Genomic DNA, 21,438 nt, shown 5'->3' with positions numbered 1-21,438 from the left:
GCTTTGGTTACTGATACTGTTGATTGCAATAAGGCTCATTCTTTTGTACACTAGGAGCACAGACATTTTCAATCCAGAAAAAACAATTTCCAATTTGTCCAGACACAGAAAATAGCTGACCAAAGAATGAAGCCATAATCACTCTCGCAAGCCTCGGGGCTGTGGCTGCCATTTGTGAAATCGATGTTGATTTCCCAAATAAATTTTGATCTTCGATGTCAATGTGCAATCATGTCCTAGTCCCATTTCATGCCACACCTGAACTTCACCTGAAGACCAGATTCCTGGCACACCAAGTAAGCAGAGTGGGCCTGTAGGCTGGGAATCAACAAAAGGGAAGCATTTCCTCAAGTCCCCCACTTAGCCTGATCTCTCCCAAGCTCCCAGATTAGGGGAATGGGCCAGGACAGGTCTGGGGAGTTGAGGAAGGAGTGGCACCAGGGAGTGATTTTGGGATCTCCCTGGCTGTTTCTGACCTAGAGATCACAAGAGCCCTCTTTTCACCTACTCCCTCTCTTTTCTGTATCTTGGATCTGTATCCTTTAAGCATGATATTCATCCCACCTTCATCCCCATAGCACTTGTGTACATATCCGTAATTCTTTATATTAACTTCCGTCTCCCCCATGAGACTGTTATCTCCCTGTGGGCACGGAATGTGCCTACCAACTTTGTTAGATTGTTCTCTTCCAAGCGTTTAGTGCAGTGTTCTTCACACAGCAGGCATTCAATAATTACCACTTATTAACATTGATTGAGAGCCGAGGCGGGTCACACACACAAGGATACAGAGCAATTCCTCCAGGATTTCCCAATGGAGGATCTTGGGACCAAAGGTTGATGTGGAGTAGCCTCCAGCTCTTGTTTCAGGAGAGAGAGCATGAGGCTCCTTAAGCAAAAAGTGATATAAATGCTTAGGATCTTCCCAGAATGTTCACTTTACTAAGTCTCATGGCATGAATACCAAACAGCAGCATTATTTTTAACAATTCTTGAGTTCTTGGAAGCAGATTGTTTTTGAGGGCCAAATACAGTCACAGTGTTGGTGAAAATCCACTGTCCATACCTGCCCCATCTTGAATGACAGCACTGATTTTGCTGCTGAAGAGAACATCCACGTGATTGAGAATAAATTCAACCACCACCGACTGAATTCTCACTTCCATGAAGGCAGCTGTCCCACTGAAGCAGGCAGACTCTATCTGTTTTGACCTGGGAGAGATAAACAGAGAGTGTCAAGGATAAGTCAGGATTCAAAACGATTTCTCTAACAGAAATGGAGACACAAGACAAAGGAAATCATTCCATTTTTACCACCACTGAGTTAGGTTACCTCCACCCATTTGAGGGAGGCGAACGGATAATGGATGTTGGCTTTGCACTCTTCATTTTCTTTGAGGTGTAGTGGCGAAATGAAACTTGCAATTAAGTTTAGTGGATTTAAGATCAGAAATAAAAACATGAATTACCGAAGCAGGTTTGGGGCCCACACAATTGCTAGGTTCTTAGCGTGCATGTTCGTGATGGAGCAGTAATCAGCTAGAAGGGATAAATGTCTCATTAAGAACTCCAGCGTTCTGGAAAACAAGATACAAGCAAAAATCTGTTAGCAAGCAGTAAGTACTACCGCCAAAGAGCTACAGTTACAGGCTACAATTTATACAACTGAAAGGTACTACTAAATCCTTCTGTATTTCTTCATCATCAAAAAGGAAGCAAAAAGGAAGATGCAAAAAAAATTCCAAATAACTCAATTCCGAGCCAACATTACATATGGCTCTGGTATAAGGAAAACACAAAAACTTATAATAATAATAACCACCATAAAAATTATTTATTAAATACTCACTGCATGCTAAGTGATGTGGAAGATAGAGGACGATCAGATCCCACCCAGTACATGGGACTTATGGTTTACAAGGGAGGGAAGTTTCATGATCCCCATTTTACTGATGAGGAAACTGAGGCACTCAGCAGGCAAATGGCAGAGCTGAGACCAGAACTCATTTCTCCTGACTCTGAGACCAGTGCCTCTGTCCACTAGGCCTTGCTACCTCCCAGACAATTAACTCAAAATCAGTCAACGGTATTTACTGAGTACTCATTTTCTGCAGAGCACTCTACTAGCGCATGGGAGAGTACAATACAACAGAATTAGGAGGGATGCTCCCTGCTCATTATAGGCTGAAGTTTTGAGATAGCTAGCTAAGCTTTGGCAAAATCCTTAGGCTGATCTTGGCTGCCTGATTTCCATGTTGGCTAATATTGTACTAATAAAGCAGCTGCTCCCTTTTTAAAAAACAGACCTTCCTACTTAGCTTCAGAGGCACCACAGAAGAGCTCAAATCCTTCCCTGAAACGGTGCTAATATGGCTCCAGCAAGTCTAAAAGAATGATTAGGAAATTCAAGTGAATTCTTCCTGGGTTAGCAGTAGCCACTAGAGGGAAAGCTTGCAGCATAATTCTACCTTCTTGCCATGGATCTCTTTTCTCAAAATTCTTTATTTCATTTTCTCTACTCTGCCCTTATTTTAATACATAGGTCATTTACTTATTAGATCTGATATCAAGATGAATGGTTTTAGAATCACTGCCATCATGTACTTCAGCAAATAAGGGAATTAGAGGAACCACGCTGAGAAGCAGCATGGCCTAGTACAAAGAGCCTGGAGTACCCTAGAGCTTAGTGCAATTCCAGGCACAGGGTAAGTGCTTAACAAATGCCATAAACTGATAAGAAGCAAGAAAAAGAAAAGAAAGAGAGGAAGTCAGAGGACCTGAGTTCTAATTCCAGCTCTGCCATTTGTCTACCGTTTGACCTCGGGCAAGTTACTTAACTTCTCTGGGGCTCAGTTACCTCTTCTGAAAATGGGGATTAAGACTCTGAGTCCCGTGTGGGATATGGACTTTGTCCCATCTGATTAGCTTGTATCAATCCTAGCACTAGGTACGGTGTACGGCATGTAGTGAGTACTTAACATATAGCAAAAGCAAAAACAAAAAAAAAAACCCAAACCCAAAGCACCGTGAGAAATATTCATCCATCCCAGGCTCCCTTCAGAGGTACTCCAATTTGCAGGTGCGGGATAAAATGAATGCTCTATAATTCAGTCATGAAAATAAGAACTGGCCCATTTGTCCAGGGCTGAAAAATTCTGGCCAAGGGCTTATAAAACAATTTGGAGTGGATATAGCTAGAAATGTAATAAATTATATTCCTCATTTAGATTCCTTTTTTCCATTTGACTTTCACAAGAGGAGCAAAGTGGCCAAGTGGAAAGAGCATGGGCCTGGCAGTCAGAGAAACTGGGTTCCAATCCTGGCTCTCCCACTGCTTGCTGTGAGACCTTGGGCATGTCACTTCGCGTCTCTGTGCCTCGGTTTCCTCAACTGTAAAATGGAGATTAAATCCTACTCCCTCCTACTTAGACTGTGAGCCCTATGTGGGACAGGGACTGTGTTCAACCTGATAAACTAGTATTTACCCCAGCGCTTACAACAGTACTTGAAACACAGTAAGCGAGTAACAAATACCATAAAGCAAACCAATAAACAAAACAAGACTCTAGATGTGGGGGGAATGCTAAGTGGGTCCAACAGCCTGGTGGAAGAAGGTGGGGTTGGTTAGGGTCAAGGAAGGGGCCGAAGAACTTGGGTTAGGCCAGAAGTATCACTGGGTGGCTGAGTAATTTTGGAAAGTCAGCAGTGAGCTTGTCATAGCTCTCAGGGAATATAGGTGGAATGAAGATTAGTGTTTCATTCCACATTTCAAAGCTTTTGGTGTAGCTAAACCTATTAATATTTGCTAACCTAATTATTTGCTTAGAAGAAAGAATTAAAGTCTACCATACCCTTCCAAAACCAAATTTGTCTCATTTCACAAGCGTTATAAAACTGCATTCACACGATCAGATGGGCATGAATTAAACAAGATTTATATATAGCCTATGCTGTACTTCTTGTTACTCATCTATTTAAAATGTAAATTATGTTTACAGAGTCATAAATCCTTCCAAGCATGCTCGCCCATTTAATTGAACAAATCTACGACCCAATCTTCCTTGGGAAAAATGGTATTTTCAATAAAAAGAAAGAAAAACAGTATTTTGCTTTCTCCTTGAAAGCTGCAGATTATAAAAATGTAAAGTGATTTTCTCTATCAGGACTCTCCTTACTATGAAATGGAAATGAAAACCCTATGGATGGGTTTAACAGTCTCTTCTACGAAGGCATTTCTTAATTCTCTTGAAAATCTAACTCTCCGAGGCAGATAAAATAATAAGACGGGCAAATTATACATAATGAAGGGCAGAATATTTTCAGGGCCTTGAGGGAATAATGATGCATTCTGTTAAGCACTTACTCTGTGTCAAGCACTCTTCTAAGCGTTTGGGTAGATACAAGATGATCAGGTTGGACACATTCCCTCTCCCACATGGGACTCACTGTCTTCATCCCCATTTTGCAGATGAGGTAACTTAGGTACAGGGAAGTCAAGTGACTGACCCAAGGTCAAACAGCTGACAAGTGGCTGAGCCGGGATTAAACCTAGGTCCTTCTGACTCCAGGCCTATGCCCTATCCACTAGGTCAAGCATGTACCCTTGGACTCAGGATTACTCCTTGGACGCTGAATGGTCCCAACTCCCTTGCTTGCTCCCTGCTTCTGAAGTCTGAAAAAGACATGGAATTTCCCAGATGCTCTGACTAGATGCTAGCAGGTTGCTAAGTGACACAAAATAATGAGATCAGACAGCCCCGTCTGCCATGCAGGTCCCCACCGCAAAGACAGGGAGAGAGCCAGTATCTTCTTTGCAATCCCAGAGAGGTTAAGTGACTTGCCCAAGGTCACGCAGCGGAGCTGGGATTAGAATCTGGGTCTCCTGACTTCCACTCCCTTGCTCTTTAGGCTAGACCATGTTGCTTCCTAAGGAATTAGCTTTGGCATTCCTTTTTGACTTGTCTAATTTCCCTTTTGCACCTTCCCTGCCACTCTTTCTGGGCTTCAGGCAAGGTTTCTGTTTTTCTTCTGTTTACTTTTGTTTTAAAGATCATTCAATTCACCCCTGTTTTTTTACAGTATTTGTTAAGTGCCTACTGGGTTCTGTACTAAACCCCGGGGTATAAAGGAGCTTATCAGGTTCATGATCTACATCCCACATGGGGTTCACAGTCTTAAACCCCATTTTTGCTGATGTAGGGCACAGAGAAGTTAAAACACTTACCCAAGGTCCCCCAGCAGGCAAGTGGCAGAGCAGGGATTGGAACCCTGGTCCTTCTGACTCACAGGCCAGTACTCTACTCACTAAGCCACACTGCTTCTCAATTTGATTCACCTCCTAAATCAACTTAAGCTGCTGCAGAAAACCATGGAACCAAAAGAGGCCTGGAAAGTCATCTTGGCCCTAAGAAGAATTACAGCCCAGCAAGCCAAAGCAGATGGTTGCTTTCCCGATTCTTTAAACTCTCTCCAAGGGAAATTCCCCTACAGCTTAATCTACAGCTCAGTTGCTCTTACCTTCCTTAGGTTCTTGGGGCTAACCTAAATCTACCCTGCTCTGGCTTAAATCTACTTTCTCTTTAGTTTGAACCATCTGTTAAGTTGAAATGAGCCTGGGAAAAAGTAGCCCTTCAGACGTTTGAAGGCAAGAATTGGAGTCCTTAGGGAAATTTAATTGAGAAAACTCTAATTCCTCTAACTTTCTCTCTTAGATTTTGACCTCACTCTTTGATCATTTCTCTTGCTCTTTTCTACTTCCCCTCCAGTTTTTCTTAACATGTGAAGTACAAATTGGCCCCATTTCTCAAATGTCTCTTTCCAAATACTGAATTTAGGGTAAGGATTACTTCCTGGTTCTCGAATGTCATACTCCTGCTTATACATTGTTACTTTATGTATACACACACACACAAATATGTACACACATACAGCTGTTCTTAGGGCTCAAAGATGCTACCATTGGTGAGGTTATAGAGTCATCTAAACTAAAGCACTACACGGCTGGCTCAAGTTCAGCTGGTGGACACCTCAATCAGTGATTCCTTATCTGCTGACTCTATCCTCCCTCAGGCAGACATTTATCTTTAACTCAGACAAAGTTGAGTTTTTCTAGTCTAAAGAATGTGCCATTTTGATCACACTGTTAATTTCAGATGCTTCCTCAGATTAGAAGCGTAAATTTTCTGTTGCCACCCAATTTACCATTTTTTGCAGGGCACACTGTAATTCAAATACACAGTTCCTTAAGAGTCGAGCCAAAGAAATGGAAAATCCTAGCAATAACCTCTCTTTTCAAAAGTTACCAGGATTTAATGAGAAAAATTGGCAGAAACAATTAAAATTGGGCACCTAAACTATTTGAATGTTTTCTCCAAAACATTCATGGGGTGAAAAACTGGACTCACCTAAAATATGGGTATGAAATTGAATACTAGCAAAGTTCAAAGGGGTCCAATATCAAAAGAGTCTTGAACAAAGAGCAAGAGATCGCAGTAACAAATTGAAGCTTACAAACAAAGGGACTTTGGGCCTATCATTTCGGGGAACTTGGCATACCTGTAATGTGGAGGTGGGAGTTGCTGGATGACGTCGTGAATTTTAATCAATCGCTCTTCATCTGTGGCTGCAGACACTGCATCCTTGAAGGGAGACACGTATTTGAAAAAAACCACAGGGTTAGGGCAGGAATTAGAAATAGATAAAATTCAGATGCAGTTATCTTTCCTACTGCTATTTCTCTGAGCTCCCTTCTAAAGCGAACTGGGAACAGGCAACGAGGAATTTCTTTCTGACACCTCCATGCTGCTTCTGTACACATTTACAACACCCATAACCCTAACACAGCAAGGCCCCTGGGAAACTGATTCAGCAGAATGAGCGGAGAACTCAGGGAACACTAACCCATTACTAACATGGGGGAATCTAGTGGGTGAGTGCAGGTCTAGACTTTGAAGTTTCCACGGCATCCTCATTCCAGTCGACGCTGCTGATTCCCTATTTTTTAAATAGAAAATGAGAGAAAACCTCCTCATGGGAATCGTTTGCTGCTATAATTGCTACTTGGGCTTGGCCAGACCATTCCCAACCCTGTTATTTATCCTCTGAACATATCCATAATAAAGCAGCTCAACTCGCCTGGAACTTCTGTTTCACCACTGCACTCCCCCCTTCCCCTCCTCTATCCCCTCCCTCCACACCCCAGCCCATCCCCACCAGAGCCTGCACTTACTGAGAACTTCTCATAGAGTTGGTAAGTGAGCAGCGGATTTGGCAGCTCCCTGAAGTACAGCTTACAGAGGGAGCCCACGGAATGGATATCCTGCACATAAGGCTCTTTCGTCAGGTCGGGAATGTGTTCAGAGTCAAACTCGTGGCTACAAGGAAGCAGAGGTTAGGAGAAGAAAATCCCTAGTTAGTTACCCAAAGAAGGCAGAGGCTTAGTTGGAAGGTAGAAAGAAAACCTCAAAAGAGCCAGGGCTGGAAGAATTCGGTATGGGCCTCTGGGTGAACCCTTCTCTAAAATGGGGTTACCTCCTCGGGAAATGTGCTTGGCAGTTTGAACAGGTGGCGCAGGAGACCTCAATTCAGCCGCTCTGAAATAGGGCCAGGGCTTTCCAGGGGAGGATTTGTGATCCAGTTTCGACTTTAGCATGCACTCTGGCCATAGGAGTAGTAGCAGCAGAAGGGGTAGTAATAGGAGTAGTAACAGTAATAGCAGCAGCAGCATTTACTGAGTGTCTACATGGTGCAGTGCACTGTAATAGATGCTTGAGAAGCAGAGAATGAAGAAAGTGACAACTCCTCTGCCCATGAGGAGCTTACACTCTAACACAGGAGACAAACAAAACTATTTACAACTCAATTACTCAAAATACAAGTTGGGTACTCATATCTACATCAGTGCTGGGGAGGGAAATATATAAGCTCACAGTATTACTGAAGGGATGTTAGGGCATAGGGTACAGGTAGAGTAATCAGGGAAGGCTTGTTGGAGGAGGTGGGGTTGGAGGAAGGCTCTGAATGTGGGGAGAGCTGGGATCTGTCTGATTAGGAGACAGAGGCAGTTTCAAGCCAAGGGAAGAGTGAGTGTGAGCAGACAGAGGTGGGCCAGTCGAGAGCAAGATGTGTAGAAGGTGGGCCAAGGCCCCAAGCGAAAGTAACCTGGCAATCCTCCATCCCTCATCCCTTATAGACACTGCAGGCCGAGCAACCAGAGTTTTGGGCCACAGTTCCAGGGTGGACCAGGAGTTGCTGATAGGAAACCTATTGTGTGTGCACCAGAGATTCTTGGGCCACAAGCTGTGCAGCTCAGCAACTCTCTAGCGACAAGAAGGAAAGAACCCAGAAACCACATGGAGAAATTCCTTGCCCAGCCCTGGTTTTCACAGAGAGAAAAACCCAGTGCATAAATGTCTGTGAAACAAAAGCTGGGTTAAGAATGCCAAGGCTGGATTCAGCCGACTCCCCACTGGAATCTGTGCATGGAAATAGCTGTTTCCAATTAGTGGACGTAGATTCACGGGGTGAAGGGCTCTGAGTCAACAAGCTATGGGGATTCGTGCATGGTCCCCTGAATCTAAAGGCCTTGGCTCTCTGCCCAACAACTGGCTATTGGATGCTTAACAAAAAAGACATAGAGGGGCTTATTTCCCGCTACAAATGATATTCCGTAGATGCAGCCGTCCCCAAACTAGCATCCCATGGCCCCTTCGCTGACCAAATATCCATCCATATTTTTTATCTATCCATTTTGCTTCCTCCCAAACTCCTAACCACCTATTACCCTCTCTTGCCTCCTAACTCATTCCCGCACATTAGGCGTGCACTCTCCAGATCCTTTTCCTTGCAGTTCTTTCTTTTTTCATTTTTCTCTCTTCCATCTTCTTTTGGGTTCTTCTCTTGCTTGCCCCCTCTTAAATGAAAAAATAAAACAAACCCCCAAACTCTTAATATTGTGAAGACACTATAAGGGTTAGGAGTATTCACAGGTGTGTTTAAATTTGTGCGGCATTTGTAAGTGTGCAGAAATAAGGGTGAGTCTCTAGGACACAGTGTTTTGGCTGTTGCCAGATCAGAGACTTAAGCCTTTAGGGTTCCTTTTTTAGGCGCTGGGGGAGGGGCTGTTGTTTGGAAGCGAGATGGGGAGTAGAGTGGCTTCCATGGCTCTGAGAGGCAGCAGTTTCTGGCCTGCTGCCATCTCCGAAAAAGGGGAGGAAAGAGAACGGAGAGGCCCACAGGCTGAGCGGCCTGAGCCCCCAGGGGGCTGTGGTCAATAAATCCCTCTGTGACTCTGCCTGCTTTGTGGCTCCTCTCCTTTCCCCACAGCTGCTCTGAGCCAGGTCCCTCTTCAGGTCTTTGCCCAAGCAGGTCCCAGGCCTCAGGAATGAGCAGTGTGGTAGCAGTAGCGATCTCTGGCTTCTCCACCCACACTGGTCAAACCCACAGCCTCCGACCACCAGAGGGATTTGGCTTCTAGCCCTGAGGGGGTGGAAGGAATCCCTGGCAGTGGTAAGCCCAGCTGATTAGATGAATTTTCCCCTTTCACAGCTACAGAGGTAGCAACGGGCACTATTCCAACCTCAAGGATAAATGTGGGACCGGGAAAAGTGAGTAGGGAGGAGGCGAAACGAAACCGACTCCTCCCACGTTTCTGCCTGGGCCCGGCTCCACCTTCTATGACCTCACCCTGCCCCTAGGGCCGGCCAGGAGAGAGCGGGCAGCCCAGGTCCAGGCGGATGGCAGTAAGGATACCATATCGGGTCATGAGTTCTGGAGCCCATTTTACTCACTTCAAGCGAAGAGGCATTATCACTAAGCAACAGAGGGAAGAACAGGCACAGAGAAAAACAATGCAACATGAATGGAAAGAATAAAATCTAATATTCTTTCTCCCCATGACATCACTGGCCACAAAAATGTAGGGTTTAGGAGCTTTCCAATTTTCATTTATTCAGTTAGAGGCTATCTGACCTGCTTAGGACTTTCCATTTTTCATTTACTCAGAGGCTACCTGACCTTTACTTACAAGCACCTTTCAGTTCCATATTTTACTTGTATTGAGAAAGAAATCTATTTCAAATTTGGCATTTGGAAATGAAAGAAATAGAGAAGGTTTTGAAACACCTGTCTCATTCTGGGGGAAATTTCCTAATGTGGTTTCAGGGAAATGGTGTCTAGCTCCATACCAACAGCTGGGCCCACTGCTGTGGTCCCTCCCCTCTTCCCTCCCACTGGCAGCATCCTGGTGGCCTCCTCCCCACATATGACATCAGCAATGCCAGAGGACAAGGCACTTCCTTTATATCTTCATTTCCTTTTCATTGAAAAACTGAAACATAAGTGGTGTTAGATCTTCTGACTGGTCGTAGAAAGTGGACTCAGGTGCTGGTTTTGGGATGGCTGGCTGGGAGGAGATGGCAGGAACGGTGTGTGGAAAAAGCGAAGGGCACTGCAGCTGTATTTACAGACACAAGGCTGAGAAATACCAACCATCCAGCTTTCTAGGGAAGCAAATGTGGAGGAAAACTGGTGCCGTAATGGCTGAGCTGAAACTTAACTCAACCATAGGCAGAGCAAGGGTCATGGGAACAACAACAAAAAAAACCCTTTTCATTGCCACTTTGAGGAAGTACATGGACACCACATGTTCTTTCCTCCATCCGTCAAATTTTGGGAAGCAACTTCAACTGACCAGAAAATGCCCCAGGTGAGTGAAGTCAGAAGAATTTTGGAATATGGGGCCGCTGGGGAAAAACACCCAGTTGATCTTTGACTGTTTCTGAAAAGGCACTCCCAAATTTTAGTGATGGCCATTTCAAAATGGGACCGATATAACTACGAAAACATGAAAAGGATGTGGAATGCTAGGTGACGGGATGGGAGAGACAGGATATGCTGCTGCCAGGTTAATTAAAAGAAACCACAGTAGCTTTTAAAGGTGCCTCCCCGTCTAGACTGCAAGCACGCTGTGGGCAGGGAACACGCATACAAACTCCGTTACATTATACTCTCCCAAGTGCTTAGTACAGGGCTCGGCATATGGTAAATGCTCAGTAAGTATAAATGGCTAACTGATGAACTCCTGTTCCGGAAGCCTCAGCAGATGGACCAAAGATTTAAAGCTTCATAAAGAATGGCAAGAGAGTCTGTGTGTCCATGGTCCACTAGACTGTAAGCAAGATGAGGGCAGCAATCATGTCTACCAACTCTATTAAACTCTACCAAGTGCCTAATACCATGCTTTACCACAGTGTGCATTCAATAAAAACTTCTAATTGATTAAGGCTCATAAAGGCAGTGGAGACCAGGGGTGGAAGTAAACTGGAACAGGCCAGAATTCAATTCCAGTAAAAGAATAAGTCCTGTAACAGCCAATTCAGTAGGAAAATGTTTTCCTTGTGGTAGTCCTTTTGGCCAACTCATTTTCTGCCTGTCCCGCCCAACACAACGTCCCTTGTCTCTGCTATCACAGGCAGTAGGGTTGGCTTTCCAGTTAAAAAAATAATTTTACTCTTATCTCTGGTGAAGATGACCAGATGCAAAAATGTGTCTGGAGCAGAGAGGATAAACAGTCATATTTAGTACCCATCAATCCTCACTGACCAACTGTGGTACATTCAGGCTACTGTTACATAACAGCTCTTACCTTTAGAAATAGAATGACATGCCTTGCCCAATTACATGGATGATGTCCTTTCTCAGTCTCTCACCCTTTGTACTTCCTCTTCCCCCTCTTTGTTTTTCACCTAGCGGCCTTTAGCTCATTACTTCTGGCCCGGTTATTGTTGGTTCTGCTCTCTGTTTTCCTCCTGTCTCTGCTGTACATTTGAGTTTCTGTACCTTTCTTTGTATTTCTGAGTTTCTGTGTACATGTTCCAACCCACTGTCTCGACTTTCTCTCCTAAAGTCTGGGGGTAAACATGATTCCGTGTGCTTGTGTGTGTATGTGTAAGTGCACACGCTCTCACTTCTTTGACCGCTCTTCAGTCTCAATTCATTGATTCTTTTTCCATCTCTCAACCCCTTACTGGGGTATTTTGAAAGGCTCAGCTCTGGGTCCCTTACCCGTCTCGCGTTATACTCACTCTTTTGGGGAGCCCATCTGCTCACCCGGCTTCAGCTACCACCTCTACTTTGGTGAATCTCAAATCCTCCTCTCCAATCCTGGCCTCCCACCTAATCCAAGATTCTCACATTTCCCTTTGCTTCTGAGATATCTCCACTTGGATGCCCCACTGACCCCTCAAACTCAACATGCCTGAAACTGAACTATTCACCTTTCTGCTCAAACCCACTCCTCCTCATCCTCCTAACTTTCACACCCCTGCTAACCTCACCATTCGAAATGCTGGTGTCATTATCACCAACACTTTGGTCTTAACAGCAAAGTTTAGTCCACTGGGAATTTCTTCAAGTTGTTTCTCTGCAACATTTTCTGGATCTCTCTCCGCTTCTCTCCAATCTAACAGAGAGCATCCTAGCCCAACCTCTCCTCATTTCCTGGCCGGACTACAATATCGACCTCCTCACTGGTCTTGCTGCCTCCAGCCTCTCTCCTCTCCAGTCCAAACTTGTCTGGTGGGTCAGGCACCACTTCGGCACCATGTTGCGGTTCCCCCTCCTACAGAGGGACCCTATGTGTCCCCTGTGGTAGTTTTTATCACATGTGGCACTCCTGCCCACCTGTTCTCTCGCCATATTCTGTGCCCTGGCAGGAATATGACTGGTGAGGAAGGCAGAGTGTGACTAGCGCTGTCAACAATGCGCTGTAACCAATTCCTCTAAGCAGGTTCTCCTTTCTCAAGCCTTGGAACCAAGGCTCATCTGCTACTCCTGAGTGGAGTCTCTATCAGACACACCCCATATATCACAGCCACCTGAGCAATGAATGTATTTTATTCCTACCTTTCGAACATAAGCCCGTTGTGGGCAGGGAATATGTTTATTATTTTGTACTCTCCCAAGGGCTTAGTAAAGTATTCTGCACACAGTAAGCACTCAATATGATTGAATGAATGTATGTACATTGATTTATATTTTCAATTACTTCTTCGGCTATTTCACACTGAGACATTTTCACTACTAGCTTCCTTCAGCTCCCACTGTTTGTAAATTGTTTTTGTTTGGTTGTCTTCCTCAATAAATTGTAAGCCTCCTCCAGGCCTACTGCTGCTGTTGTACTCTCCCAATCACAGAGTAGAGTGCTCAATTGGGACTTGGTAAATGATTGAAGTGTACAGCTGTATTTGAATGCATGAGAAGGGAGGGTCACAAGGAGGGAGAGAGGGGTTAATCAACTCTAGTATTCATTAAGAAGCACTTACTATGCGTCAAGGATTATGTAGGGTGCTAGGGTAAGTGCTGTTTCTACCAAATAGATAAAAAGGTCTGGGCAGGGAACATGTCTACTGTACTCTCTCAAGTGCACTGTTCTGCACACAGTAAGCACTTCATAAATACAATTAAGAAATACCATTGATTAATTGATAGTTATCAGGTCCTCCATGTGGACCAGCCATGGAGCCTAGAGACCAAGATCATACTCTGTCTCCTACCTCCTTCTAATATTACTACTACTGCTACTACTACTACTACTAATAATAATAATGGTATTTGTTAAGCACTTACTATGTGCCAGGCACTGTGCTAAGCTCTGGGGTAAACAGAAGCTAATCAGGTCCCTGTCCCTCACAGGGTTCACCATCCCAATCCTCATTTAACAGTTGAGGGAACTGAGGCACAGAGAGGTCAACTGACTTGCCCTCGGTTATACAGCAGACATATGGCAGAGTCAACATTAGAACTCAGGTTCTTCTGACTCCCAGGCCCGTGGTCTATCCCCTAGGCCTTGCTGCTTCTCTCCCTCTAGTTCTGAGAGGTGGATGGGGGATTGGTGCGGGGAGGGGAACACCTCAGAGAGACAAAGTGGTCCTCCAACTGGCCTAGCTAGGCCAGGGCTTCTGCCACACTCTCATCTCTGCCCAGTCCCCTCCCTGTCCAGCGAGGTCTGGTAAACACACATCTGCAGAATCTGTTGCTTCCTTGGCCACTACTGGGCTCCAGTCATTCAGCCAACTGCTTGTTGATGAGGCAACAGGGCTGAGTCAGTGTCAACAAGTCTGAACCCAGAGGAGGTTATCAAGTCTTGGACCATGGAAAGTTTCATGGATTATTTTTAATTGGAGGCCTAATGCAACAGGCTAACACTAGAAACCCAAGCAAACCCACAAAATAAACATGGCTGCCTCCAGAGACTTTGAATCAACAGATAGGCTAGCCAGTCATGGTTTTTATTGGCTGTTTCTTCGAGTCCATACAGTATCGCTCCAGAGTGACAAAGCATACATGACGGCAGTATCTAGAAACAAGCTCCTTTTAGATAGAGCCACTCCTTAAATGTCCAGTCAAGGATGAAACTTGGTCAGCCCCACATCTCCCCTGGCTCTCAGGTATGGAGAAAGTAACCTCTCCTGGAAAGCCCTTGGGAACTGGGTGAGGTCCTAAAGATACACCAAGCTGGTTAGAACAGTGCTCTGCCCAAAGGAAGCACTCAATAAATACCACTGATCGACTGACTGCGGTTTGGTGCTTCAGCACTCCACATGAACTAAAGTTGCTAAGGAAGTGATTGAGAAGCAGCATGGCCTAGTGGATAGGGTATGGGCCTAGGAGTCAAAGGACCTGCGTACTAATCCCGGCTCTGCCACTTCCTGCTGTTTGACCTTGAGCAAGTCACTTAACTTCTCTGTGTCTGTTACCTCATTTGTAAAATGGGGATTAAGACTGTGAGCCCGATGTGTCCGATTTGATTAACTTGTATTCATTCATTCATTCAATCATATTTATTGAGTGCTTACCGTGTGCAGAGCACTGTACTAAGTGCTTGGAAAGTACAATTCAGAATCTACCACAGCACTTAGAACAGTACTTGGCACATAGTGAGCACTTAACAAGTACCAATATTATTATACTTGGGGGCTGCACCCTGGGCCCTCATTCTATCACCCTATCCGTCCCCACCTCTCCATTCCCAGCCCAACTCCACATGTGGTTCTATACTCCAAAATCTGCAATCCCCATCCTGCCAAATTCAAGTTGGAAGATGAGTGTGTTTAAATAAGGGTGCTGGGTAGAGGAAAACAAAAACAAAACTCCAGCTGAGGAGAAGGTGGAAAGTTTTACCGTAGCCTCTGGATGTTGGAGGCAACCCCTGAGAGACGGTATATTCCATCCACGATGCCATATCTCTCAATGAATGAAGTGCAGCTCTGAAGAACTTGGGGCACTAAAGAGAAGAAAAGAAAATCGTGAAAGGTGAGCTGAGCTGAGTGTTCAAATCACGTGCATGCTCTGGGAAGGTTACTGAGAAGCCACGGTGGGTGATTTTTTCAGACCTCCTCTATTGGCTCACCCTCCTGAAAGGTGAACTGCCAACATTACATTCCTCCTGATTATCTTTCTAAATTATCATGAGACCCTACATGAGAACAGGAAGGCCTAGCAGGTGTAGCATCACCCATTCTTCCAGGGCACTCGATGGACCCTGAACATGATATTGAGGGGCAAAGGAAAAAAAAAATCCTTCTTTTCACAGGTGTGCTTATTCATTTCAGACACAGATAGGTCCCGTCTGAAAAACCTTGGCATGTGCGCTTCTCACTGGGCTGCATCCCTGTCCGCCACCCTCACTGCACTCCGGGCCCTGGCAGAACAAACATGGCGGGCAGGGACAAGAGTGCATGTTGCACTGTGAAACCACTAGCACTAGATAGAATCAGCTCCTCCTTACAGGGTCTCAGTCCTGACTCAGGGCCCAGACTCATCTGTTATTCCTGACAGATGCTTATTAGCTCTTGTTTGATGAGTTAAATATTAAGCAGCACTTAGTGACTTGAGATTCAACATCAACACCCACATATAGCAAATGGCTGGTACTGGTTGTACTCAGTAGTAGAGACAGGGCAACACTCACGAGCCCAGGTAGAACAGCGCCTGTGAGCACTGGCAAGAAATTATCACAAGCCCAAGCACAACAACGCTCATGAGCACAGGCACAATAATGCTCATGGACACAGTGAGGGCAATGGTCATGAGTCCTGGCAGGATGATACCTCTTGCCCACATCCTGCCTCTGGCCTGGAACACCCTACCACCTCATATCAGACAAATAATTGCTCTCCCCCACTTCAAAACCTTATTGAAGGCACACCTCCTCCAAGAAGCCTTCCCTAAGCCCTCCTCTCCTCTTCTCCCACTTCCTTCTGTGACGCTCTTATTTGCTCCTTCACTCATGATAATTGCCACACCCCTTCCTATTGCACCCTGCTGTTTCTTCATTTGCCACGGTGATATTCATTTATATTAATGTCTTTCCCCATCTAGACTGTAAGCTCGTTGTGGGTGAGGGAATGTGTCTGCTAACTCTGTTGTATTGTACTCTCCCAAGGGGTGCTCTGCACATAAATACCAATGATTGATTAATTGCCAGTGACTTTGAACTCAGGCAGGGCAATGCTTTCTTCCAAGGTTCTCATCCCCCGACTCTACATTACCCATTTGCTGCTCTAAGTGAGTAGTGGAGTGAGGGAAGGAGGGGACGGCGATGGGCACCAAAGAACCAAAGATCAGGGAAGAGAAGTGAGGAGGAGAATAAAAACTAGGGGAGCAGGTGCCCACAGAGAGAGAGAGAGCGCCAAGTTCCTCTTTGTCTGGGTTCTGTGCATTAAGAGACTGAGGGGAAAAGGAGGAGGAAAGCAATGGGCAAGAGCAGAAAGACAGGTTGGCAGGGGAGGAGGAGAAGAAAAGAAGGAGGAGAAGAGAGAAACTCAAGAGGGCAGAGGTATAGGGCTCTGCACACAGTAAGTGCTCAATAAATACCACTGATTGATTGATTGTCGGAACACTGGAAGAGGCAGGAAGAGAGAAAAACGAAGACCCTCTGAGAGAGGGGCAGGCACAAAGAAAAGGGGGTGGGGGGAGGCAGAGTATCTCAGACACGCGCGCGCGCGCACACACATACAGAGTACAAATCAGGTAAAGAGGGAGAGAGAGAATGGGAGAGGGAAGAGGAGGAAGACAGGAAATGAGATAAAACAAAGCAAACAGAAAAGGGACACAAATACACTGGCAATCTAACCCAGGTCAGGAATAGCCTGTTAAGGGAAGTACTGCAGTGCCCTTTCGAACACCCATTATCATGGGTTTGACACTGAGACTTTGAACTCTCATTTAGAAAAGCAAGAAGACTTGGAACCACAGGCCTTCCCAAAACTGAATTTACCCATAGTTAAGCCTTCTCCTTGACCAAATCTTCTAACAAGCATGTTAATAAGGAACATCGTTTAAATTTTATCTTTTTTTTCTAAGAACTCACTGGCGGAGGTGCAAATTAGCACAGAAATATCCCCAAAGCAGGAAGATGGAGGGAGAAGCAAAGCGCCTGAATTATCTATAAGGTGGGTGGATCAGGCCCCAAATGATGGAGAATTGGCTGTATTTCAAAAAATACAGTGTTTGGAGATTGTGGGGAGGGAGAGAAGAAGAAAGAAGGGAAGAGGCTCCTCGGTTATTAAGATAGTGATTATTGTTTATTCAGTCAGGCACGGAGGCCTCCCTCAGGGTACCCCCCCTACCCTGGGCTCATGAGTATCATATGTCAGCAAGAAGGTGAACTGCTACAAAGCTTTGGCTTCTTGACTGCTTAATAAACTATCCTGGACAGAAATACAGCTGCTAAGCTGAATGCCACACATAGCAAGTGAATATACCAAGTTTAATGGTCACCAGCATGGAAACGATAAATGGAAAACCCAGGTCTGTGCAGCTCATGGCTATGCTTCCAAACAAAAATTCCCACAACTTTATCTGTCCATTCTAACCTTTAGTTAAAACAGCCACCCAGTAACTCCCAAAATAAGAAGCCCCATAATCAGGAAGGTGTGAAGTTAATGATTTAACTTCAGATTCAAAGAACTCCCAAGGGAACTGCTAAATGAATGATGATGGATATATGCCTTTCCATCCTTGAGCTGAGATCAAAGAGTTTCCCCCTCCTGTTGTTCATTTCTTGCTCTGTTTAAAGAGTGAAGTGGGATGGGAAGATAAGGGACTCTTTCTGTCACATAGCTGTCCCTTGCAACTGAGGAATGATGCCTGAATAAGATGGTAAGCTCCTTGTCAGCATGGACTGCATCTACCAACTGTTGTACTGTACTTTCCCAAGTGCTTAGAACAGTTCTTGGCACACAGTAAGAGCTCAAGAAATACCACTGACTGAATAAGGAAAACTGATTTGGAGGTCTGAAGAAGGAGTCTGAATTCAGAGAAGCAATATGGCATAGTGGATAGAGCACAAGCCTGGGAGTCAGAAGGCTGTGAGTTCTAATCCCTGCTCTGCCACTGGTCTGCTGTGTGAACCTGGGTAAGTCACTTCACTTCTCTGGACCTCATTTAACTCATCTGTAAAATGGGGATTGAGATTATGAACCCTATGTTGGACAGGGACTGTGTCCAACCCCATTTGCTTGTATCTGCCTCAATGCTTAATTCGGTGCCTGGAATATAGTAAACATTTAAACACCACAACTATTATTAATTTTGGCCTTCAAGGGTGCTCCTCAATACAAAATTGGCCAAAACTTAGTTCAATCCTGGTCCAGGGACCAGCTCAAGTTTTCTAGACTGGGTGGAATGCCATATAGTGATCCTCTAAGAAGTCAATGATCACATATCCTTCCATCCACTTTGGACTGTGTCAGGCCCCAAAACAAAGCAAGTGCCCTTTAACCCTTGACTTGGACTCTCTGGAGTGTTCGTGCTCTGCACATAGTAAACACTTAATAAATACCACTGATGGTGATGAGGATGATAGCTCCACAGTAACTGTTAGTTGAAAGGCAAATCAGCAGCTGGGAGAGGGCATTGCTTAAAAAAAGTCAAGTATGGTTGTTCTCACTTGAAGACAAATCTTCTCCAAATTTCTCCCAAATTAAACTCACTGGAATTTGACAAAAGTTAAGAAAAGGTTTGGGACAAATGTGGAATTCAACAAATCCAGGCAGTGCCTATGGTTTCCACTTTCCAGAACTTTTGGCCCAGAGTCCTCTGGAAATGACCAAGAAGGTTATAAAGCTTAAAAAGGAAAGACACTGACACCTGGAGGCTCTTCAGAAACCAACCAGCTGGTGTAATTATTAAATTTTCCAAACAAAACTCATTCAATCAAAAATCCCAATCTCAGTTAGCTCTGAAACTGGGGTAAAGTTTTTAGAAATGGAAAATTATTGGAGTTACAGTCCTCACGGGTCCTCGGAAAACTTTGCTGCAATAAATATTTAATGAAAAAAGAGAGGGATAGAAAAGGCATTGGCTCCTATGTTACATGTGCTACTTATTCCTGGATTCACTAAAAAAAGTTGTCTACCTCACACAACGTAAACTGGATGTTTTGTGCTTGAAAATTGCCTCTCATACCGTAGTCGGCAACTGCTCCATATGGGAAATTAAAGTCACTGCGGCTGAATAGGATTTAGAAGCAACCTCCCAATTCAACACCAAGAATGAGGTACACTCTTTTATAAGGGGTTAAGAAACCATGCCGGGCTTTCTTCACCAAGCAAAGAATGCATTTCATAACCATCCATTTGTTAATCAAACAGACTTCTGTGAAATCTTTTTAATCTCCATTAATTGGCCTGCTCAAACTCACGCAGTAGTGATAGTGGCATGGTTGGGATTAGAAGAGGATTTCTGAGCAAGGGCGGCAAACCCAGGCCATACCTCCGAGAGCCATTTTGAACTTTAGCACTGATAACTTTACGTTATCTGAACCCCTTGGTATTTTGATACGTGAGCCTTGGCACCATCTATAACACCAGTCTCCTCAACATCTAACCTGATCAATTCATGTGCAGTGGGGAACAATGTCTAAGGAACATCTAAGGGCCCCTGATGAAACCACGGTTTTCATTAATCTCTGAAAACAAGAAAGAGCTTATCCCATATACCTTGTGCCACAATTTAAAACAATAAAAGTTTTCAATAGCTCACACTCTGATGGCCTTTCAAATAAGACTGAGTGAAGCCTGGGTTCAGATACGCAGTTAAGATCTATTCAAGTAGGATGAGTGGCAAGGCAGCAATGTCTTTGACAATCCTTGATAGCCAGCTCAAGCGGGCCTCAGATGGATTTGACACTGCTTTACCGAGTTACACCCACGTAACACAACCCTACACAACAGATCAGTGGGTTGGCCACGCACATTGACTAAAGCAGCACAAAACAATGAAAACAGATCTACATTAAGCCAAGTTTTATGAGTGCATTTTAATAAGGATAAAGTTGGGATTTATTGGGAATTATTTTCCCCATTTTGGACATGACCCACTACAGTTTCACGCTGTGCTTTTTATTTTAGCTTAGCTACAACTGGGCAGCTCTCTGATGTCTTCAATTCCCCACCCCTACATGTTCTGCCTCATTGCTCGAAAGCTCGCCAACTTTTTCCACAGAAAAGATAGGCATACCATTAAGCAATGCCTTCCCCCTAATTCCCACTGCCACCTGCTCTCCCTCTCATGGCTCTTCTCGCCTCCTTCCCCTGCTCTGATCCCAAACTCTCATGCTGCAATGGCACCGGTCGATATGATCCCAGAGGCAATGTAATCAGATACTCTCATAGGTATTTAACCGATTCCCTTCTGGGGTGCATTTCTAGCGGGTTGGGACTGCACTATATAATGGGTGACCCCAAACCTTAGGATAATATAGGGATATCCTAGGAAGAAGTTCGGATTTGTTTTTTTGGTTTACCAGGGATGGAGGAAAATCATCTGTTTGATGATGCACTGCTTAGAGATTCCACTGGCTTTTTTCCTTGTCAAGGGAGTTTTAGCTGATGGATTTCATTGAGGTGGTCTATTTGCATTCTAGACAAATTCCTGAAGTGGCAGTGTGATGAGGGAAGCGGAAGTAGAGATTTAAATCTACTGAGGGTGTAAGTGCTGCCTACGCCAAAGTGAAGCCCAACCAACCAGTAGCTTTCCGAGGCCGTGCTGGCCCAACTCAATACAACAGGACACTACAGACCTCAGAAAACAGGGAGCAAAGGCCACTGGGAAAACTATGTCAGAGTGGCAAGGTATTTGTGTCCACTTGGATACTACCTGAACAGCAGCATGGCATAGTGAATACAGCACAGTCCTGGGAGTCAGAAGGGCATGGGTTCTAATCCTGTCTCTGCCATTTGTCTACTGTGTGGTCTGGTGCAAGTGACTTCACTTCTCTGTGCCTCAGTTACCTCATCTGTAACATGGGGATTGAGACTGTGAGCCCCTCGTGGGACAGGGATTCTGTTCAAGCTGATTTCCTTGTAACCACTCCAGAGCTTAGTTTAGTGCCTGGCACATAGAAAGTGCTTAACAAATACCATAATTAATTAA

General features: G+C 44.7%; 1 protein-coding gene across 11 annotated transcripts in view; it reads right to left on the bottom strand.

Moving 5' to 3' along the window:
* Positions 1-21,438, bottom strand: part of ARHGAP32 (Rho GTPase activating protein 32) — a 368,820-nt gene that overhangs the window by 17,105 nt on the left and 330,277 nt on the right. For all 11 annotated transcript variants that reach the window (XM_029074544.2, XM_029074539.2, XM_039913577.1 and 8 more), the window contains 5 exons: positions 15,181-15,283; positions 7,229-7,373; positions 6,556-6,638; positions 1,470-1,577; positions 1,067-1,212 (listed from right to left, as the gene is read on the bottom strand). In XM_029074544.2, the coding sequence (XP_028930377.1) occupies positions 1,067-1,212; positions 1,470-1,577; positions 6,556-6,638; positions 7,229-7,373; positions 15,181-15,283 (585 nt within the window). The remainder of the gene's footprint in view (positions 1-1,066; positions 1,213-1,469; positions 1,578-6,555; positions 6,639-7,228; positions 7,374-15,180; positions 15,284-21,438) is intronic.

The sequence above is a fragment of the Ornithorhynchus anatinus genome, chromosome 11 (assembly GCF_004115215.2).
Source record: "Ornithorhynchus anatinus isolate Pmale09 chromosome 11, mOrnAna1.pri.v4, whole genome shotgun sequence".
Taxonomy (NCBI): domain Eukaryota; kingdom Metazoa; phylum Chordata; class Mammalia; order Monotremata; family Ornithorhynchidae; genus Ornithorhynchus; species Ornithorhynchus anatinus.
Note: the sequence above shows the minus strand (reverse complement) of the source record. Positions and strands in the feature narration are given on the sequence as shown.